The sequence below is a fragment of the Haemorhous mexicanus genome, chromosome 5 (assembly GCF_027477595.1).
Source record: "Haemorhous mexicanus isolate bHaeMex1 chromosome 5, bHaeMex1.pri, whole genome shotgun sequence".
NCBI classification, from domain to species: Eukaryota; Metazoa; Chordata; class Aves; order Passeriformes; family Fringillidae; genus Haemorhous; species Haemorhous mexicanus.
Window position 1 is genome coordinate 64,534,800 of NC_082345.1, and position 19,344 is coordinate 64,554,143.

Below are 19,344 nucleotides of genomic sequence, written 5' to 3' on the forward strand. Positions count from 1 at the left end.
GGATAGCGTACTGGTGTGTTAGTTATTCTTCCCCAGTTTTGCTGAACTTCATGAATTTACCCTCAGCCTGATTCTCCAGCCTGTTCAGGTCCATTGGAATGGTAGCACCACCATGCCTGTATCAGTCACTCCCAGTTTTGTACCACCTACAGACTTGAAGAGGGTATGACGTCCCGTTTCTGGACCATTAATGAAGATGTTTGAGGAAGAGTATTGTCCCCAGGATCAATCCCTGGCACAGCACCATCAGTGTCTTACCTCCAACCTGACTTCGTACCACTGATCTCAACCCTCTGAACCCAGCTGTTCAGCCAGTTTTCCATCAGACTGCTGTCTTGTCTGTATTTTGCCAGCTTGTCCATGAGAGTGTTTTTGCAAACAGTGTCAAAAGTTTTGTTAAAGCCCAGGTAGGAAATATTTGCCGCCCCCTCTTCATTGACAAAGATGATCACTAGATGACCTGAAGAGGCACCTTCGAGCCTAAGCAATTCTGTGAGCCTGTGATCTTGAGGGTGACCATTTGTGTGTGCCAGACAAGAGGAGCAGACAGGCTGTGGCAGTCTGTGTGTCAGATCTCAGATAGCCTCTGCAGCGCCAAACTGGCTGGCACTGAGTAATATCAGGTTTACTGATATGGGTAAACCTGGAACCTGACCCCCCCACCTGTCAGGATCCTTTTGCAATCCTAGGGAATGTCAGAACTGACTTCTCTGAATTTATGCTCATCAGGGCTATTGATGGAAATGGTAGCTCACCTCTGTATCTGCACCCAACAGAGTGAACCAGATTGATGTGTTTTCCTGTCCTCTGATCATCAGCCCTGGCATACAGTACCTGTTCTGCTAAGGGCCTCTTCTGCCATCCTAAACAGGTCTTCAGCTGTGTAGGAGTGTTCACCTCATCTACTTAACTCCTTCTGCAAGAGCCCTGTAATTTAGTGCACCCAAAGTTAAGCACTGAAATTCTCAATGCAGAGAATGAAGAGAATTGAAAGCCTCTAGGGGATGATTAGGAGCACTAAAGTTAAAGACTTTAAGTTACATAAATATGTAAATCACCCCTCAGTCACATGCAATTTTTCCTGGTGAATTCCTGACTATTCATACATTGAAAATGCACAGAATGAAATGAAAGAAGGATATTCAATATTTATTTTATGTGAACGCTGTGTGTCTCCATAGTATGTATCATGCCTACTTCTGAGGTTGATAAAGTTGAGGTGCTGTGAAGAATTTTTTCAATACCTAATCAAAAAATACAAAGAAGGCAGTGGAAGTAGCTGGTTTGCTTTACCTTCTTCTGCCTTGATGATTTTTTTGGAATGTCAGTTCTGAAAGTAAATGCTGCCTCACAAACCAATGTATTTCTGAGTATCTTTGGAATGAAGAATGGAAAGAATGAGATTAAGCAGCACAGTAATTATTTTGTAGATTGTAGGTCAGCTGCATGAAGACTACTATAAAATAAATGACTATGCTTTGCCCAACCCTTTTTTTACAGATAAAGATTATAATTATAAGTTGAAAAGTTATGACAGTGCTGAAAACAGTGGAAACTGCAACCTGTCATTCAAGCAACTAAACAACCCCCTTCCTGCCCTACTTTTTCTAGATATTAACAGCACTTTGACAGGGCAATGCATTTCTGTGGGGGAAAAAACCTCTCTCAGAAAATTTACTGTCTATGTGATGCATGTTTCTTCCCAAATCTTGCTTATCTAATTGGATTGTCACACTCCAAAAAAGAGTCTCTTGAGTTCATATTAGCTATTTCACCATTTGAAGACACATGTAAAAATTAGGTTGTGAACAAGCTGTGTACCATTAAGATAAACAATCCAAACACACTATATATGTACAGTGAGGAGAAATGGTGAAACTTTCAAAAACCAGAATGATTTACTTGGGAGAAGACATCGTCTTTTTAATCTTTAGCTTAGAATGATTTTCTTTTTTCCCCCCACGTGACTTTCACTGACAAAAGCAGTAGTACCAAAGGTCAAAAAATAGTTTGGGATGTAGGAAATTACTCATAACTGATAAAACTGAAAAAGCATACAGAATTTAGGTAAAGACTGCCTAAAGTCCTGAAGGTCACAGATGCAGGCTCTGCTCCAGCTGATTCAACCTAAGCCTCAGCATAGAAGTTAATACCAAATTTTCACCTCACAATCCCTAAGAATATTTTTCTCTGAGTTTGCATTAAAGGTGAGGCAAGAGGGTTATTGTGCCATGGTCAGCTCAGCCTCCTCACAAAGCATCTCCTGTTGACTGTGTTCCTGTTAGTGTTTTCTACCTCACCCTCCAGTACAACCCCAGTAAGGAAAAGACAAAAGCACCACCCCTTCTCTGGGTGGCAAACCAAACCTTTGCTTTTGCAAGCATACTTGCCTTTGTGTCAAGGTTGTTCCTTTAGTAGAAAAATCCACTCTAGCATTGATGGAAACCCCTTAATGTGGGGATTGCAACGAGGCACCAAAGGTTGGGAGTTGATACTGTAAAGGCACTGCCAGGTGAGATTATGAAGGGAAATTATTAAATAGTGCCATAAGGGCAGCTCCTTCATGTCTTTTGATTCTTTCCTTTTGATTTCCTTTCTTTCTCTATCCAGCTAAATTTTGCCACTGAGCATACAATCATGCACATCCTTATACCATCTGTCCTCTTTCATATTTTTTACAGCTGAGTCAATCAGAGTTTTAATTTAAATTTTCATCAATCAAGAGATTTTTATCCTGTCTCACACAGAGAGGTAGAGGTTTTCCAAAGATAACAGTTTCAGTAGCCTGCAGAAGATTTTATTTCTATTTCTTTTAGTGGTGGAGTTTTTATGCTCAGCAGACTAGTATCCATATACAGCTGGGAACAATATGACAACAAAACGTGTGCTAGGGATTTCCAACACAAGTACCTGCAAGCAAAATCTCTACAGGGAGGTGAGATAGAATTTTTCTCAAGGGACTCTCAATTATGAAGTTACAACAGCCAGCCAGCAGATTTTGGTTAAGTCTAGCTCCTAAAGAAAAACTCATGTCTGACATATCCCGAGTGCCAGCTTGGTGAGGAGGATGCTCTTTCCCTTGTTACACTCAATCTATCCATAGCAAATGAAGTGCTCCTCAAAACAGAGATTGTGCAGGATCTGCTCCCGAGCCTGTACCCTCTGCTGTGGAGTCTCTAACAGGCCTGGGCAAAGGAGGAGAAAGACTTGCACATTCCTCCTTTGTCTCTGTGCAAAAGCCTTTCAAACCTTATCATAAAAGACTGTTAATGGGATATTTTGTGATAGCACGCAGCCTATCCTGCCTACTGTACTAGAAAATGGGAAACCAACTTACTTTGCATAAATCCTTTGGAGTTATTATGAACCACACTGAATATAATTCTCTCTAACAGAATGTATTAAAAATGTTGACAATAATATTGTTCATGCCAGAATCGATGGTTTAAGGTTTCTTAGTTGTGAATTTACTTTCCTAGTGAAGCTTTAAGTGATGAAATCATTCAGCTGCTCTCATTTTAACATGTGGTTATTAAACGAATATAATATATTTCTTATTAAATTGAGCAAGAAAACAGCTGTGAACTACACCAGTTCCAGATCTTCCCAGCGGTGGGATCTTCCAGCTCCTCAGAGTGAGAGAACACTGCACTCCCAGCTGTAAGAGCTGTTCAATCCTCACTGTATTTACCTACCTACCTTTTAAGAACTGCCACTTTTGACTAATTACCAGCAGCCTTTTATTCATCACAGCACCCATCTCTTTCCCTTCCTCACTTATTTTCCATACCAACATTATTTTTCCACTTGCATAACTCGTTACTCAACTCAGCACTTGCTTTACCTTTTCTGTTCTTGTTAGCACCCGCTCTTGCAAAATCTCTTTGTATCTCCTGCTGTTCCTGACGTGCCCTCAGGAAGAATTATTTATAGCCACACTATGATGTCATGAACTTCAGGCAGATGAAGTTGCAAGGAACTTGCAGAGATCATTTTGTCCAACCCCACTGCTTAGGGAGGGTCACTTGGAGCAGGGTGCCCATGGCCAGATGGCTTTTGAATGTCTCCAAAGACTGAGACTCCACAACCTCCTTGGGTAACCTGTGCCAGCAGTGGGACACTTTCACAGTAAAATGCATTTTAGGATATTCAGATGGAACATGCTTGTGCCCATTGCCTCTTCAATACCTCCATTGACCTCTTTCTCACTTCTTTTATCTCTAATGTTCCAATGTACAGCTGTGAAAGTAGTCAAACCACTTGTCCATGGACATCCATGCTTGTCATTCAGCTGGTTCCCTACTGACTGTTTTCATCTATTGTCCTTCATCATGTTACAATATACTCATAAATTCACAAAAGAATGTGCTTTCCCTGTTATTTTCTCTGCTTCTGCAGCACCTAGGCAATGGTTTCCAGTCCTGGGGTTGTCTGACACCACATAAATACAAATAGCAACAATTCTTTCACCTACAAGACATGAAGGAAGAACAAAAATATCATTTCCCTACAATCGACCTCAATGTCTGTGGAAGAGCTCACAGATGTGTCTGCCCATGGACAGTAAAAGTATTGAATTCCCAGTCACCAATTTGGAAGTTCATTATTCTTATCAGGCACATTGTTATGAAATTCAGAAAGTCTCCAGGATTTCTTTTTTTTATTTGTAGGTTTTTTTTCCTCCCATAGTCCTGAATTCATTGATAGAGTATGTAACATAATTTGGTGGTGAACTTAGATCAAAGCAAGATTTTTGTCTTTGCATTCCTCTGATCTTCAGCAGCCTTGAGGGTGTTCTAAACTACATCAGCTATCAACATGCCATGGTCATGGCTATCTTGCATCCTGTCTCTTCCTGGATATGACTGAAGCAGATTAGACTTACCCTTAACTAAGTATGGAAACACAAATCTCTGAAGAGCCACATATTTTGCAGACTGTGGCACCTCTACTGCATCACTTTCAGTGCTGGTGAACTTTCCTTATGCAGGCATAGTTTTCTGCTACATCAGTAGTATCTTTTAAAACTTATTCTATATTCCTGGTTATTTTTTTCCTCTATGCACAAAATAAAATAACTATAAATGTAGGTCATCACCTGTGCTTTATATTTAATTCTCTAGCTGCATATTTGGTCTTGATTTCTGATTGCTTCTTCACTTTTTTTTTTTTTTGAGAGAACCTTCCATTGTAGTTCTACTTATGCTTTCATTTACACAAGCTAAAACATAGAGCCATTATTTTTGAAAACAATGTAAACCAAATATACAGATTTCCCTACACTTGAAAGGTTTTGCTCATTTGTTTTTAATATCTTCAGGGTTTTTTTCTTTTGTTTTTAATCAGAAATTCCTTGCTTTGAAACACAAACACTTCTTTTGGTGCTTGTGTTTTTTTGGTCTTTTATCTTGCTTTAATTAGCTCACTTGGGAAGCAATGTAACACTATTGCACAAAAAAGCTGTATCAGTAGCTGAATCCTTCTTTTCAATTAACCATACAAATCCAGGCCTTCTTCCCACACTCATACTGCATTATTTTGCACTTGGCACAGCCTACTTCTCTCTAAGTCCTTCATTATTTTAAGGTCATCCACACAGGATCCTTCCTGTCTTATTTTGTGCCAGCAGGCAGAAAGCTGCACACTTTTTTTCACCTGTCTGGAGTCCACTGTAGCAACCATGGCCAGGCTTGCATGCAGGATTGCAAAGTTTTACAATACCTTGCTACTGAAGCAAAGTAATCAAAATGAGACTTAAAAAAAACCAACCCACAATTCCATCCAAGGCCATAAAATGGAATTTTTTGTGTCTTGCTGCAAAGCCATTTCTGCTGAAAGAACAGAAATACAGAAAGTGCAATCCTTGCTTTTATACTGATTTTATAGAACATTGTACAAACAAGGGAAGACTACAAAGGTAAGTTTTGCTCCCAGGAAACTCCTCACTGCAGGTGTGTCAAGAAGGCAGAAGCATGAACAGGCGAACAAGGAGAAATAGAGAATTGCTCCTGGATACACAGGGCAGAATCAGGAAGGCCAAGAAAAGGTGGATTTGAAATTGGTAAAGCACATCAATAGCAACAGGAGAGGTTTCTGCAGCCACAGCAGCAACTAAAGGAAGACTGGGGAGAACATGGGACAGTGTGATGGGTGACCAAGAGATGGAGATTGTAGGAAAGGATAACCTATAGTAGGGAAGTGTGAAAAACTCAATACCTTCATTTCCTCAGCCTTTACTGGCAAAATCTGCTGCTCACTCCCAGGCCACTCAGGTCTTTGCTTAGGACCAAAGGATGGCAGAAACAGGTAGTACCATGGTACAGAAGGATCCAATTAGGTACTAATTAGGTCAGCTAATGTGCAAACTTGTGTGAGTCCATAGGACTGGATAGGATGCACCTGAAAATGCCAGGAAACTGGCTTGTGGTTGTTTTGGGGCCATTATCATGTTTGAAAAATTGTGATCAAGAGAGCAAAGACCAGAGAGTAGACTTTTAGTCTTCAAAAAAGGCAAGAAGGATTTAGAGAATGTACTCAGAAAAAACATTATCTTTTGATTCATAGAAAGGTATTAATAGAAATGTATTGTGGAAACTTCAGTATACTTTGAGTTTTGAAAATATAATGGCTTCAATATTTTTGATAATTCTGAGATTAGGAGAAGCAGAAAGGGGATTTTCTCCATTTGTTTTCAGAAGAACCTCCCAAACACCTTTTGGACTGCAGTTTATGGTATCTAGCAGAGTACTATTTGATACAGGAAGGTGATTTGAGTATCAGGTGAAGGTGATCAGAGTACTATTTGACACATGAAGCTTACTATTGAGGAATATCATAAATATAAATGTGGAGTATCCAAGAGGATATAAAATCTAGAGCAGCTTCACAAAAACATAACAACATGAGAAATACATGTAAACTGGATATAACAAATATTGTGTGTTTCCAGTAATGTACTGAAAAATGGAGACCTCTGTAACTGAGCAATGTGGAAAAACATCTCTGCAGAGCACATCATAATGATTTGCAATTTGAATGTTAAATTATTTTACATCTTTTGTAATACCTATAGGTATATGTGACTTATCAATGTGATAGCCTGATAATTCAGGCTGTACAGTTTGATGTTTTTTCCCTAACCCTGTTTGCATTTAAACAAAAGCTACACTATATGTACTGCAGGCAAAATTCACTTAGAAATGTAACTCAAATGCAAACATGAACTGGTTGTGACCTGTTTTATAGAAAAAAACCCACAATCAAAACATGATGTGTCACACAGACAGCATTAATATATACTATACTGAAGCATACAATACTATACTACAGCCTTTAATTAATCCTTCTACTAGCTCAGGAATATTTCTACTAATAACTACTTTTAAAATTTTTAAGAGATGAAACTTGTATCTACACCTCTGGAGGTTATTTTAGGTTTTAAATCACACACGATGAGAATCCCCCCCCCCCAATATTAAATTGAAATGTTAATCTTTTCCAGCTTCATCACATTAGCCCTGGTTACTTATTTGCCCAACTTTGAATTATCTTTATTCATCCATTGGGTTCACACATTTTAAATTCTCTGAGCTTCTCAATCATTACTCAACAAAGCCCTATCTGATGAGTTCTCTAAATTTATTCCCTACAGCTCTCCTGGTAATTTGCATTACTTTTGCCTGGACACTTCACTTTGTTAATAGTTTTCTGGTAGTAACTGTACAGAATTCTAAAGATTAGGGCTAAAGTCTTGGGCTGAGCTGATACAAGGTCAACCCAGCTTGGGAAAAGGCATGAAAGCAAAATTTCTTTCTTGATTTTCCTGCAATTGAGATCCTCTTGGTGCTGATCTAGGTTTGCTACAAGATGAACTATGTTGACAGTTTTTTCAGTGAGCCTGTTCAAGCAGAGCAAGTTTCTGGAACACTCAGACCTCTATAATTTGTGCTTTCTTGTACCTGGTTGTGCTCTACATCCTGGGAACACACCTGAGCAAAGAAGACTGTTGTCTGCCTGGTAAACATATATCCTTCTGATTTTCTTGGAAAAACAACGAGCCAACAACATTTGAAGCAACACTGAGCGAAGTTTCTGCTAGCAGCAGTCACAGAATCTCAACAAATCCCAAATCAGATGAACTGAATGTCTGTGCAGCCTCTGTTGAACCATACAGCCCCAGCCAGCAATTATGGGTTCTACCAAGCACAGGTGACAGTGGCTTAGTCTGTGACCTTGTGCCTGACACAAGTGATTGAAAGGGGTGCTGGACATTGACTCAGGAGGAGCACCTGCCAGCACCCTGGAGTAGCCAGAAGGTGCTCTGGCCTCCTAGAACCCTCTGCCTTGGCAGCCCAGCTGTCTGGCAGGCCAGGCAGGGAGCTCAGCTGAGATGCTGACTGCACCACAGCTCAGACAAGTACATCCACTCAGCCTCCTGAGCTCACACACAGATCAGGTGTGTCCATGGCTACCTGCTGGGCAGCGGGTGGAGCTGACAGATGCTCCTGGAGACAGAGATGACTCCAATGACTGCTAGTTTTCTTTCAGTTGAACCCTTTCAGAAGCTGTGGGGAAGCCAGTGATCTCTTGGATTCCTCTGGAAGTACACAGGAGGAAGGAGCTGTCAAATCTTTGGATGAGGATGATGTCTTTTTAAAGGCTGAATGGCCCCCTCTCTGAATTTCATGCATAAAACCATAGTCCTTAAGCTTCTATTTCCTGGATGCCAGTGGGAGTGGGCTTGACCTATTCTGACACATGCAGTCCCCAGGTGACATTTTGTAACGCTGCATTATGATGCACACCTGGATGTTATCTTTTCTTATTGGTTGCATTCTTGCAGTACATCAAAACTGACCATGTCTTAAACTTTTATGAAATAATAGTATCTGTCTATTGCCATGATCTGCAGGCTCAGGGATCTTTAAGATTCCCAGTAGTGTCACCAGTGCTGGGGAGGATGATGACCTGCCTTGGCCCCACAGGGCAGGACCTTCTACCATGAGCTTTGTTGCTAACCACACACCAGGAACACCAAGTATCAGAATAATGAGCATTTATGCAGCCTCAGAACAGACACAAAGTATTCCATGTGCAACACTACTCCAACCTTTCAGAGTTTAAAAAGGCATTGTAGAAATTATGAAAGTCACCCTTTACAATGCAAAAGTATAATTTTTAAAAGCAGCTGGTTTTTTATACATAAAGGAAATGATATGTATTCAATTTTGATTTCTTCCTTATCACTTCCATGAGAAAATGACAATATACTTAAATAAAATTTTAAAAAAGTAAATGTGATGTTTTATGACTTAAAATGAATTTTAAAAATATCATACATGTTGATATATTCACTGCCATTACATTTTGGAGCTTCTGACCATTTACTTTCTTTGCATTTCATATTTATTGATGAAGTCCAACTCCTGCCTCTGGCCTAAGAGTAAGAGAGGAAGCACAACAAAGCCCATAAAATCTTACTAATAAAGAACAGGCACAAGAACCCAATCAGATCAAGAAGTCACTGACTGTATCTAAGATTTCTTCTCCTATTTGCTGATCTAAATGTTGAAATATCCACAGTTACATGTTCTCTGAATATGAGGGTGAAATGCTGGCATCATGTCAATATGAGATCTACCTCTTCAAGAGCCACTTTCAACAGGAATATGATTTTTACTATCAAGTATCTCTTATTCTTCTACGCCCTTGAAAACACTTTCTGCTGTTAAAAGACATGGCTTTTGAAGGACTACTATTTTTATCTCTATGCATCTATCCTCATGAATGCTTTGTTTTCCATTTTAAATCAGAATATTTCATTAACTACTGTGCTTAGGTCTTAGGAGGGTAGTATTTTATTATCTTTCTGTTGATTAATTTTCTTTTGTATCCATCTGCTGTGGAGTGCTCAGGATGTCCTGCTCACAAGGGAACAGTGCACACAGTAAGTGGGTGGAATTTTGAATACCTTACAATTTTTACAAGGAAGAACAGAATCAAAACTACTGGAATCAAACACCAGCACTTTATAAAACCATTATCACCACAATACAGTAATTAAAATCTCCATTGCCTACATGGAACAGTCCTTAACTCATTTTTAAAATTTACAGATATTAAAATGAAATGTTAATTGAAAATGCATTAGCTGAACAAAAGGGTTTTGATCATTTAGGCTAAATTTGGCTTGAGAGAAGAGATGAAAGCCTATGTAAAACTTAATGTCTTCTCAAGGAGACAGCATGGGGACTGTCTCCAGGTGAATGGAATCAGAGCACCTCCCAGTGCTGCTTATGTGCCAGCTGTTGGAAGAGTCACAGGCAAGACATTGGCTGTGACCCACATTCTCTTCACCAATGGAGCTCATTCTAATGCTGACCCCTCAAACTGTGCCTACAACAACTGGAAGCTTTCTCCTTGAATAACCAAGTAATGAAAAACACTAAGGTTTCACCCGTAGGATGTATTCAACCTGTTTTTTAAAGATTTAATAATTAAAGATTTTTGGATTGTTAGGGAAATCCCAGCTAACTCTCACCCTTCTGCCAAAAAACACTCCATCAGTGAAAAAAACAGAGGTGAAATTCTGTCTTCATTAAAGCCAGCTGGAAATTTACCATGGAATTCAGTGGGGCCAGAGAAAGTTCATGACCATGTAAGTGGTTAAATAGCTTCAGTGATCTTGGAAGTTTTACCAGCAAATGAATTTGAGACAATTACAAACATTCAAATAATAAGTGGATTTTTGGCAAAATTATTGGCACAAAATTAATTAACTAAAATAATTGCTTTTCATGGAATAAATTAAGGATTATTATATGAAAAGCAAATAAGATGTGTTTTAAAAAACAACTATTAAGGAGACTTACTGAGGAAAAGAAAAATTTGATAGAAAAAAAGAGTTCTACTTAGTGCATTATTGGTAAGTGTACTGGTTGAATTCGTTTACGTTCTTGGTTTTGCCACACCTAACAGTTATGAACAGGCTTTTTCATGTTTTCAGTTGTTATAGAGCTCCACGTTGCTAAAATACCTCTTGCTTTAATGTATTTGAAATACATTTCTATCCTTATGGATTGCCAACAACCATGTTTCTTTTTCTTACAGTATTTATACACTGAACATCTCCTCTTATTTCTGGTACTGCCACTACATATGTCACTTTTAAGAGGCAATTCTACTCATAGCATGCATTGCACTTAAACTCTTACATTTTTAACACTTTGCAATGATGTCTTACTATAACCTTCAATCATGTGCCTTAACATATCTGGGTTTTGGAAACATTGAAGCTGTTACATTCCTGTTAATGAGTGTTTACATTCTTAAGAAAAATACAGTTCAAGCACATTTTAATTCTACTGCTAGGCTGCACTGGTTAAGAATTTTGCTGGTCTAATAAGGAGGTGGGAGCAGCATTTGATATCAGTGACCCATGAAGTCTCCATGCAAGTTTTGACACACTGGAGAGATGACAGTGTGCTGAACCAAACCTCCTACCAGAGAAGTCGTAAAAGCCTGTGCACACACACAGAGACACACAGTTTGTCTGTTCATCACAGATTTTGCTATTCTGCATATTATAGATTGGCACATTGTGTCAATTCGAGGACCATCTTTGATCTTCATGCCAGAAATAAAGAAAGGAATGTGGGTTATTTTGCTGGGGCATGCCCTGTGTCACGTGAGTCTGCATGGCAGTGGCTTTCACTCTGCACAGGAACATCTCCTCCTCTGGCTACAGAACTACGGTTATGTCATCTAAATAAGTGTGTTGGATAATGAAGTTATCATTTTGAACCAATTCAGAATTTCTTTAATCAGTACAGTAAAGTGAAATTCTACTAAAAAGCAAACAAAGTGAAACCTTTAGGTTTTGGTTATGCTGTTATATAAAGACCTTGAAATAAATGTTTGATGTGCTTCAGGCAAACAGCCCCTGCCTGAAATAGCAAGGTGCTGGTGTATAAAAAATTTTCAATTTTAGATAAATATTCATAATAAAATTTGTAATTTTATTACCAATTCAAAACCCAGTAACAATGTCACCAAAGTTAACATGACTTCGACTTTTAATCCGAGTGAGAGTGGAACTGCCTCTTGTATTTATTCTCTTGTTCTGCATTGATACTATTGCCTAGACTGGCAGCTACAGGTAAACTGCAAAGCATAGCAACTGTAACATGTAACATTATTTATGTTAATGTAACATTATGTATGCTTAAAATAATTAATATCTATAAAGATAGCTTTCTTATCAGCAGTTGCTCAAAAACACATAAGTAAAAAAGGTCAAAATAATAATGCATTTAGTCTTACTGAAATTAAGTAATTGCATATTTGAAAAATTGCTAAAAAGAGAGATTTGTAGAGTTTTATCCTGAACATACTATTGCTTTTCTACAGTACTTGGGAATACTACAGTCATTCACAGCTGTCACAAAAGTGGTAGACAAAGAAAGGTGTATCCAAAGCCTAAAGCTGTAAGGAGGTCACAGAGTATCCTACTTTTAATTCTAAAGAATTTATAACTTAAAAATCTATTTTAAAACTAAAAAAAAAAAAAGTGTGTGCTTCAAGGAAAAAATAAAAAGAACTATATAACTCTGCCTTTCTAAGACTATATTTTGCTCTCACTTTTAGATTGTGTCCTGTCCAAGTTGGAATCACAACTCTTATTTACTGCAATTGAACACAACATTTCTGATTGTTTTACTGGTTTTGTCATTGCTATAAGAAAATATCCTCCTCCCAACAATACCAGATTCTATAATGAACAATACAAAAACTCAGTGTCAGGTAAGTCTCCACTTGACCTCCTTCTCCTCTGGCTTACCTGGATGTTCCTGATTCTCTCTGGAATTCACACAGTAGAAAGTAAATTGACTGAAAAGAACCTTCTAGTCAAAAAATGATGAAAAGTAACACAGGTATACAGTCTGAATTTTTATCTCAACTGCATGAGAAATTCCTTCTTTAAAACATTATTCTGGTAGAGATGAACTGGTTCACAGCAGTTGTGGTTAGATAATCAGCAGAGACTGACTCAGCTACTCTACACAGAAACTTAGCTAAATGAAGAATGATTTTCTTAAACAAAAAATTAAATAAATAAATATTTAAACCAATTTAATAATACGAGAGCAATTAAAAAGAAGAGTGATTTGTTTCATAAATATAAAAACCAGTCTTGATAAGGAAAAATTTATCTCCCAGAGTATGTATGCTCAAATAAGTTGCTTGATCTATCCAAGAACTCAAAAATCATCTCCTCATGAGGGAAATAGAAAATGTCATTGCTCTGGTTTGTATAATTTTTACCAGCAAACTTAATCATTGAAGTCCTAACGTGCTCAGGAAAACTTGTGAAAGGATGATTAATAAAATTCTTTCCCAAAGAAGGCATAACAGTTAAGAAGTAAACAGGAAACTGTGGAGGTGCAAATTTGTATGGTCATATCCAAAAGACTGCATGGGAGTAGGAGAAATAGCATCTGTAAAATAGCATTATTTTCTCATGTGTTACCTACTTTTTGCCATAAGGCATAGGCAGATAATATATTATCTGGTTTTTGTCAGAATGTGCATCTGGTGATTAAAAAACCTGGGAATCAAAGCCAGGATTTAGGCAGAACTGGTCTGTTGAGTTTAGTTAGCTGTATGTTTAGTTTCTGATTTCTTGGCTTCAGTGAACTTGTCACCTGTGATAAGCAAATGACATGGCAGATGTTGTACAGGCACAACTTTGGACCTCTCTTCAGCTGGGTCCTCAGCTGGTTTGAGGAGTTATGCAGACTTCCTCAACCAATATTTCACCTTGCTGTCCACTCAGCTCTGGTAGCTGGTATTAAAAGACACATCTCCGTATCCCTCGAGGGACAGAAGAGCACTGTGAATTAATTTAACATAGCAGTTCAATCTCTACAAACTTGCTGCAAACTAATGAAATTACATGGTCAAGCAATGACAGACTTGTGCTCCATTTAAGCTCCTCTAATGTTACTTTCAAACACCTAAGGTAACATAAAGACACTTCAAGAAAGGCTTGTTATTAAATTAACCTGTGATAAAAGTAAAATTGTGGTGTTGTATTAATGTTTAGGTAGCGTGTACCATTACATGTCAGACAGTGGTGAAAAAAGTAGAAACCTGAAAGATGACATACTTTCCTTTATTTGACCTTCTCTAATGGAAATCTTTGTTACAAGTTCTGTATTGATATAACTCTTAATGAAAATTTATTTACTGGACAATGGGTTCTTTGTGCTGATTAGGTGGGAAAAAATTGCCTTCTTTGCTGCTATTTATAACACAGCTAATGATTTTTTTGGGGTGAAGCTTCTTATTTATCTTCAGATGCTTTTCTTGGCAGGGACAAAGTAAGGACAAAAAGGTCTTTATAGCTTTTTTTGCTACAGGGTGAAAATATGGGGCTGATTCCCGTAAAATGGCTCTAATCACCAGGTATTCCCATATATATGGGTCATATTTTTCCTATAAATGGTGTTCCCTCTGAATATTGCTGTAAAAAACCCACTATCTATTACCCAGTTACTTTAAATACTGGTATATTTGCAAGAAACATCTGGTTTAGTGTATCATCATTTTGGTTTTATTAAAATACCCTGTGATGTAACTGCCCACCTCTTTACAACAGTTTCACTTTCAGGACAGCTGTGTTTTGGAAAAGGTTTAAAATCAGATGAATCATTGGTTCTCCTGGGAAGCAGAGTCATGCAGTAAGCTGCTGGCTCTTTGCCCCATAGACAGCATTTCTAATACAGCCATTAGGACAGCCCCTATCCTTTTGCCATTTTACAAAATTAATGAGTTATTTTCAATAACTTTACAAAGCCCATAAGACATGACATAGCAAATTCTTCCTCTGTTATTTAAGTAGTGAGGTTTCAGCTTCTGATATAGATGGATAATTGCAGGATCCCACGTGCAAAGGAAAAGTGTCAGCCTCACACTTGGTTTCTGCTATAGAATGTGTTTGCCCTATGTTACAAAAGCAGCTGTTTGCTGAAATTCTGTGGAAACGCTCTTGAGTGTAAAGGACTAGTGTTTCTGTCCTGTAAATGCAATGTAGTACCATGTTTCTCTTAACCACTATAATATACTAAAATTACAATGAACTCATCTGCATGTAGCTTTTACATATTAAAATATTTTCATAATGGCCATATGGCTCTTCACAAACTTCTGATAGCAGTAGCAATGACATATTTGTAACAGGATAGAGCAGAGCAATTCCATCAAATGAGAGAACAGTACAATGGAAACATGATACACACTTAGCAGTAAAAGCCTGCTTACCTTCATATGTTCCGCTTTCTAGGAGAGCACCACTTTTCTCCAATTCCATAAAATCTTCAACAGTGATGAAAATATAGTCCACACCAGGGACTTCCCCCTCCTTATGAGGCCTTGTGGTGCCTGTTAGTAAGATGATAGACACACTGTCAAGCACATGGCCTAAATGCAGAATGATCTTTTTGAAAGCTTTGGAAAAGTCACAAAGTAAACCACTTACACAACATCTTACATAGCACATCTTCCTTGTGAGGATGCTTTTAAAGCAATCTACCTCTATTTGCTGAAGCTGACAGAGGTATATGAGATGTATGTTTAAGATCATGCCAGATATTATTTGGATCTATATTTATTCTCACTAATGAAAAACTATCCTACTGCTGTTATTTTTACATTACTAGAAAGACCCTTAGTGACATCAGGAATTCAGAGGTAACACAAAACAGTCTTTTTAAAAATTAATCTGCTTCATGATATTTTAAACATTTGTTTAGAACTCAAAAAAAATAGTTCTGTAAGTACATCTGTAAGGGTTATATTCACATTGCTTGTTTCAGTGCCATAAGTGGACTTGACAAATGGTTGGGCTTTAGGGCCTGTGGGATTAAAATCACCTGCTAACCATGCTGTCAAGCTGCACAGGTGTTTATATTTAGTTATTGCCTCTATTGTCATCCCTGGATGACAGAACTCTGTAAAAGCTGACAGATAATATTACACACAGCCTGACAAGTGACTTGGCTTAGCTAGCAGAGGTTGGGATGTTCGCAGGGAAGAGTCTGAAACTGACCTGATTTCCCAATGGTCCAGTTTCTTGTGGTCAGGTTATTCCTTGATTTGACTGAAACCACTAATTAAGTCTTAGAATTCCATTTGGAAATGGAGGTATTTTTGGTTCTCCTCAGTCTCAGAGTGTTTGAAACATCTTAATCAATTCTTTATCAATACTGTACTGATTACATCACCCTTGTAGGGTTTGGTTTAAAGACTGTTGACACTGGGAAGTGGTTGGAAACATGCCCAACCTCCTTTGTTACTTGAAGACACAGAGACATAAAAGTGTTAGATTAACTCCATTGCCTGTCATAGAGACCTTTTTCTCCTCAGACAAAGCTTGAAGTCCATGGCAAAGACTGAATGAGACTGCCAAGACAATATTTCAGTACTTAACATGGGGAATATATTTTGATAAATCTATAAGACCCTTCCCTCATTTTCTCCAATTCCCTCCCCACCTCAACATTTACAACTAAAACTGCTAATTTCTGGGAATTCTCATACTATTTTCTAGAGTACTCTGTTCATCTGGAGTAGTGTGTGCAATTCTGGGCTCCTCAGTACAAGGAAGGTGTGGTGCTCTTGAAGTGGATATAGTGGAGGGTGACAAGGATAATTGAGGGATTGAGAATCCCTCTGATGAGTAAAGGCTGAGGGAGCTGGGCCTGTTCAGCCTTGAGAGAAGACAGTTGAGAGGGAACCTCATTAATGTGCATAATTATCTAAAGAGGGGATGCCAAGAGGACAAAGGCAGGCTCTGCTCAGTGGTGCCAGCCACGAGGACATGTGGCGGTGTTTGATGCGCAGCTCTATCTGAACATTTGGCAGAACTTCCCTCTGCAGTGACCAAGCACTGGAATGGGTTGCCCAGAGAGGATGGGGAGTCTCTCTCCTGGGAGATATTTCAGAGCCATTTGGATGCAATCCTGGGCCATGTGCTCTAAGATGACACTGCTGGAGCAGGGAGGTTGGAACAGATGCCCCACTGTGGTCTCCTCCAACCTGACCCACTCTGTGATTTTGTGGTTACTTTTGTGGTTTGGAGATGGTATTGTTAAAGCCCTCAGACACTTGGATTGTCCATAAGCATGCTGAGTTTATTTCCCATGGATTATCTGATGTCTGGGGATGCAGCAGCACCCCTAAAGATCTCCAGCCCTTTGTGAGGACTGTATTGGAGCACAGGGATCCTGGTGAGCCCCTGAGCTCCAGAGAACTCTGCTAACAGCACAGACATCAGATGTTTGTTCTGCACGCTCTCTCCTGAGAAACTTTTCACTATCAAAGAATACTGACAAAAACTGTATCTTCCTCACAAAACACTCTGGCAAATCAAGGCTATTCCAGACACAGCACAGGGAGGAAGCTCACATATTAAATTAATATCTCTATCTTACTGTTTCTTCAATATTTTTTTTAATGTAGACAAGCTTGGATTACTAGTTTATCAATCAAGAAAAAAGACAAGTTACATAAAATGTTAGCCCTGCTTTGAATGAAAATTTGAACCAGATGATATAAAGAGCTCCCTCACAATTGAAATTTTTAATGATTTTATACTATTTAGTGTTAATACACCCTGGTTTGTTTTAAACACCTGGATATTCAGCAGTCATTCATGATGGATGATGGCAGTCTCACAGGAGGTCCAACAATAGACTTGGTTATTTGTGTTTCTCTGCTTTGGTCACAGTCTTTGTTCAACTCATGTAGAAAACTGTAATGGACTAAATTTCAGGTTCTGAATCACTCTCTTAAGTTGGAAGCTAAAGACCTAGTCTTTCTGTCCTTATATTACTGAGTCATGTATTTTTCAGATATGGCACAGATATGATAATACCTTTTGCATGTCTTGCATTAATTAACTATTAATTAAATATTCTGTCTAATCTGCTTAGACAACAGCAGGAGATAACAGTGTGCCTTGGTTTAGGGTTTTCTGATAAACTCTGCACTTCTCTCCCCCTTCACTCTCAGAACTAGTCTTAAAGGTGCAGAACTTAATGTCTAGCATAAACAGAACAGACAACTGGGGATACAAGCATCATAAAGTCCCCCTAGGACATATTGTCACTTGGATGGTTCCATCCTCCTTTACTGCTCAGGGGGTCAGCTCCAAGAGCCCTGCACTGCACTGTGAGTACACAGTGAGGGCTGCAGTCCTATAAAAGATCAAGTAGTCACTTCCCACAAAGAAATGGAGAAAGGAGCAAACCATGATCAACAGCTGCTTGAATTCAGGGTGACTCTACCCCAGCTACAGCAGCTTCCATCCCCAGAAGAACTTTATTGCTCTTGATAAAATCTTGCTGAGTCCCATTTCCCTCCTGCATCTGCTCTCCTGTCCTCAGGCTGGAGGACCTGAGATCTTGGAAATGGTTAAAGCAACTCCCTGGCTAATGGAATAATCAATGGTTATTGCCTCTTTTACTCCTTCACCCTGGAGAAATTGAGTTGTTGCTAAGAGGACTTCTGCCATCCTTTACAGTTTTCTGTAAGCACCAAGGACTTTGTAATGTGCACATTTACAGAGCTGGACACAGTTACTGGAGCATCCTAAACACCCATCAAAGTCTGCACATGAGATCTATACATAGGAATCTTACAGACCACAAGAAAATTCTTTCCTTGCCTTTAATCTAGAGCTACACTTACTAGATTTTGACTTTAACTGTCTCCATATAGACAGATAAGCAGGCCTAAAACTTATGGTGATTTAAGACTTAAAACAAAGGACTAATTTCCAGCCTCAGATTTCTACAGAAACACATCTTTTGTTATGCAGCATCAAGGCTTAATAGGACACAGTTGCTGCTACTTATAATATTTAGCCCTTTATTAATGCAAAATGGAAAAAAGAACTCAGTTACAATTTTGTTACCAAGGCAACCTATGAAAAAAATATCTCTGAATTCCATAATGAAAGAATATTATACTTTTAGATATTTCAGGACCAAAACCAACAAGGGGTATTTGCACTATGCATATTTCTGACAAATGCAATTTATAGGTGCAATTGAAGACACAAACTGAGAAGCTGTCAAGTAACCATGACCAGTCCAGTCATGCAGGTGCTGTCACACAGCCTGTAGGTACCTTAGAGATTGCAGGACCTTGGTCTACAAAATCTGGACTGGTATTGACCTTCCTTGATTTTATGACCACTTCTTGCATCATTCACCAAACATCTCCTCTCAAAACATATATAAAGGTCATTCAGTGAGCAGCTATTTTGTTTAGATTTTTAAT

At 38.6% G+C, this 19,344-nt stretch overlaps 1 protein-coding gene across 3 annotated transcripts in view; it reads right to left on the minus strand.

Moving 5' to 3' along the window:
- Positions 1-19,344, minus strand: part of MAGI2 (membrane associated guanylate kinase, WW and PDZ domain containing 2) — a 697,971-nt gene that overhangs the window by 272,777 nt on the left and 405,850 nt on the right. For all 3 annotated transcript variants that reach the window (XM_059847430.1, XM_059847429.1, XM_059847431.1), the window contains exon 3: positions 15,322-15,441. In XM_059847430.1, coding sequence (XP_059703413.1) covers positions 15,322-15,441 — 120 coding nt within the window. The remainder of the gene's footprint in view (positions 1-15,321; positions 15,442-19,344) is intronic.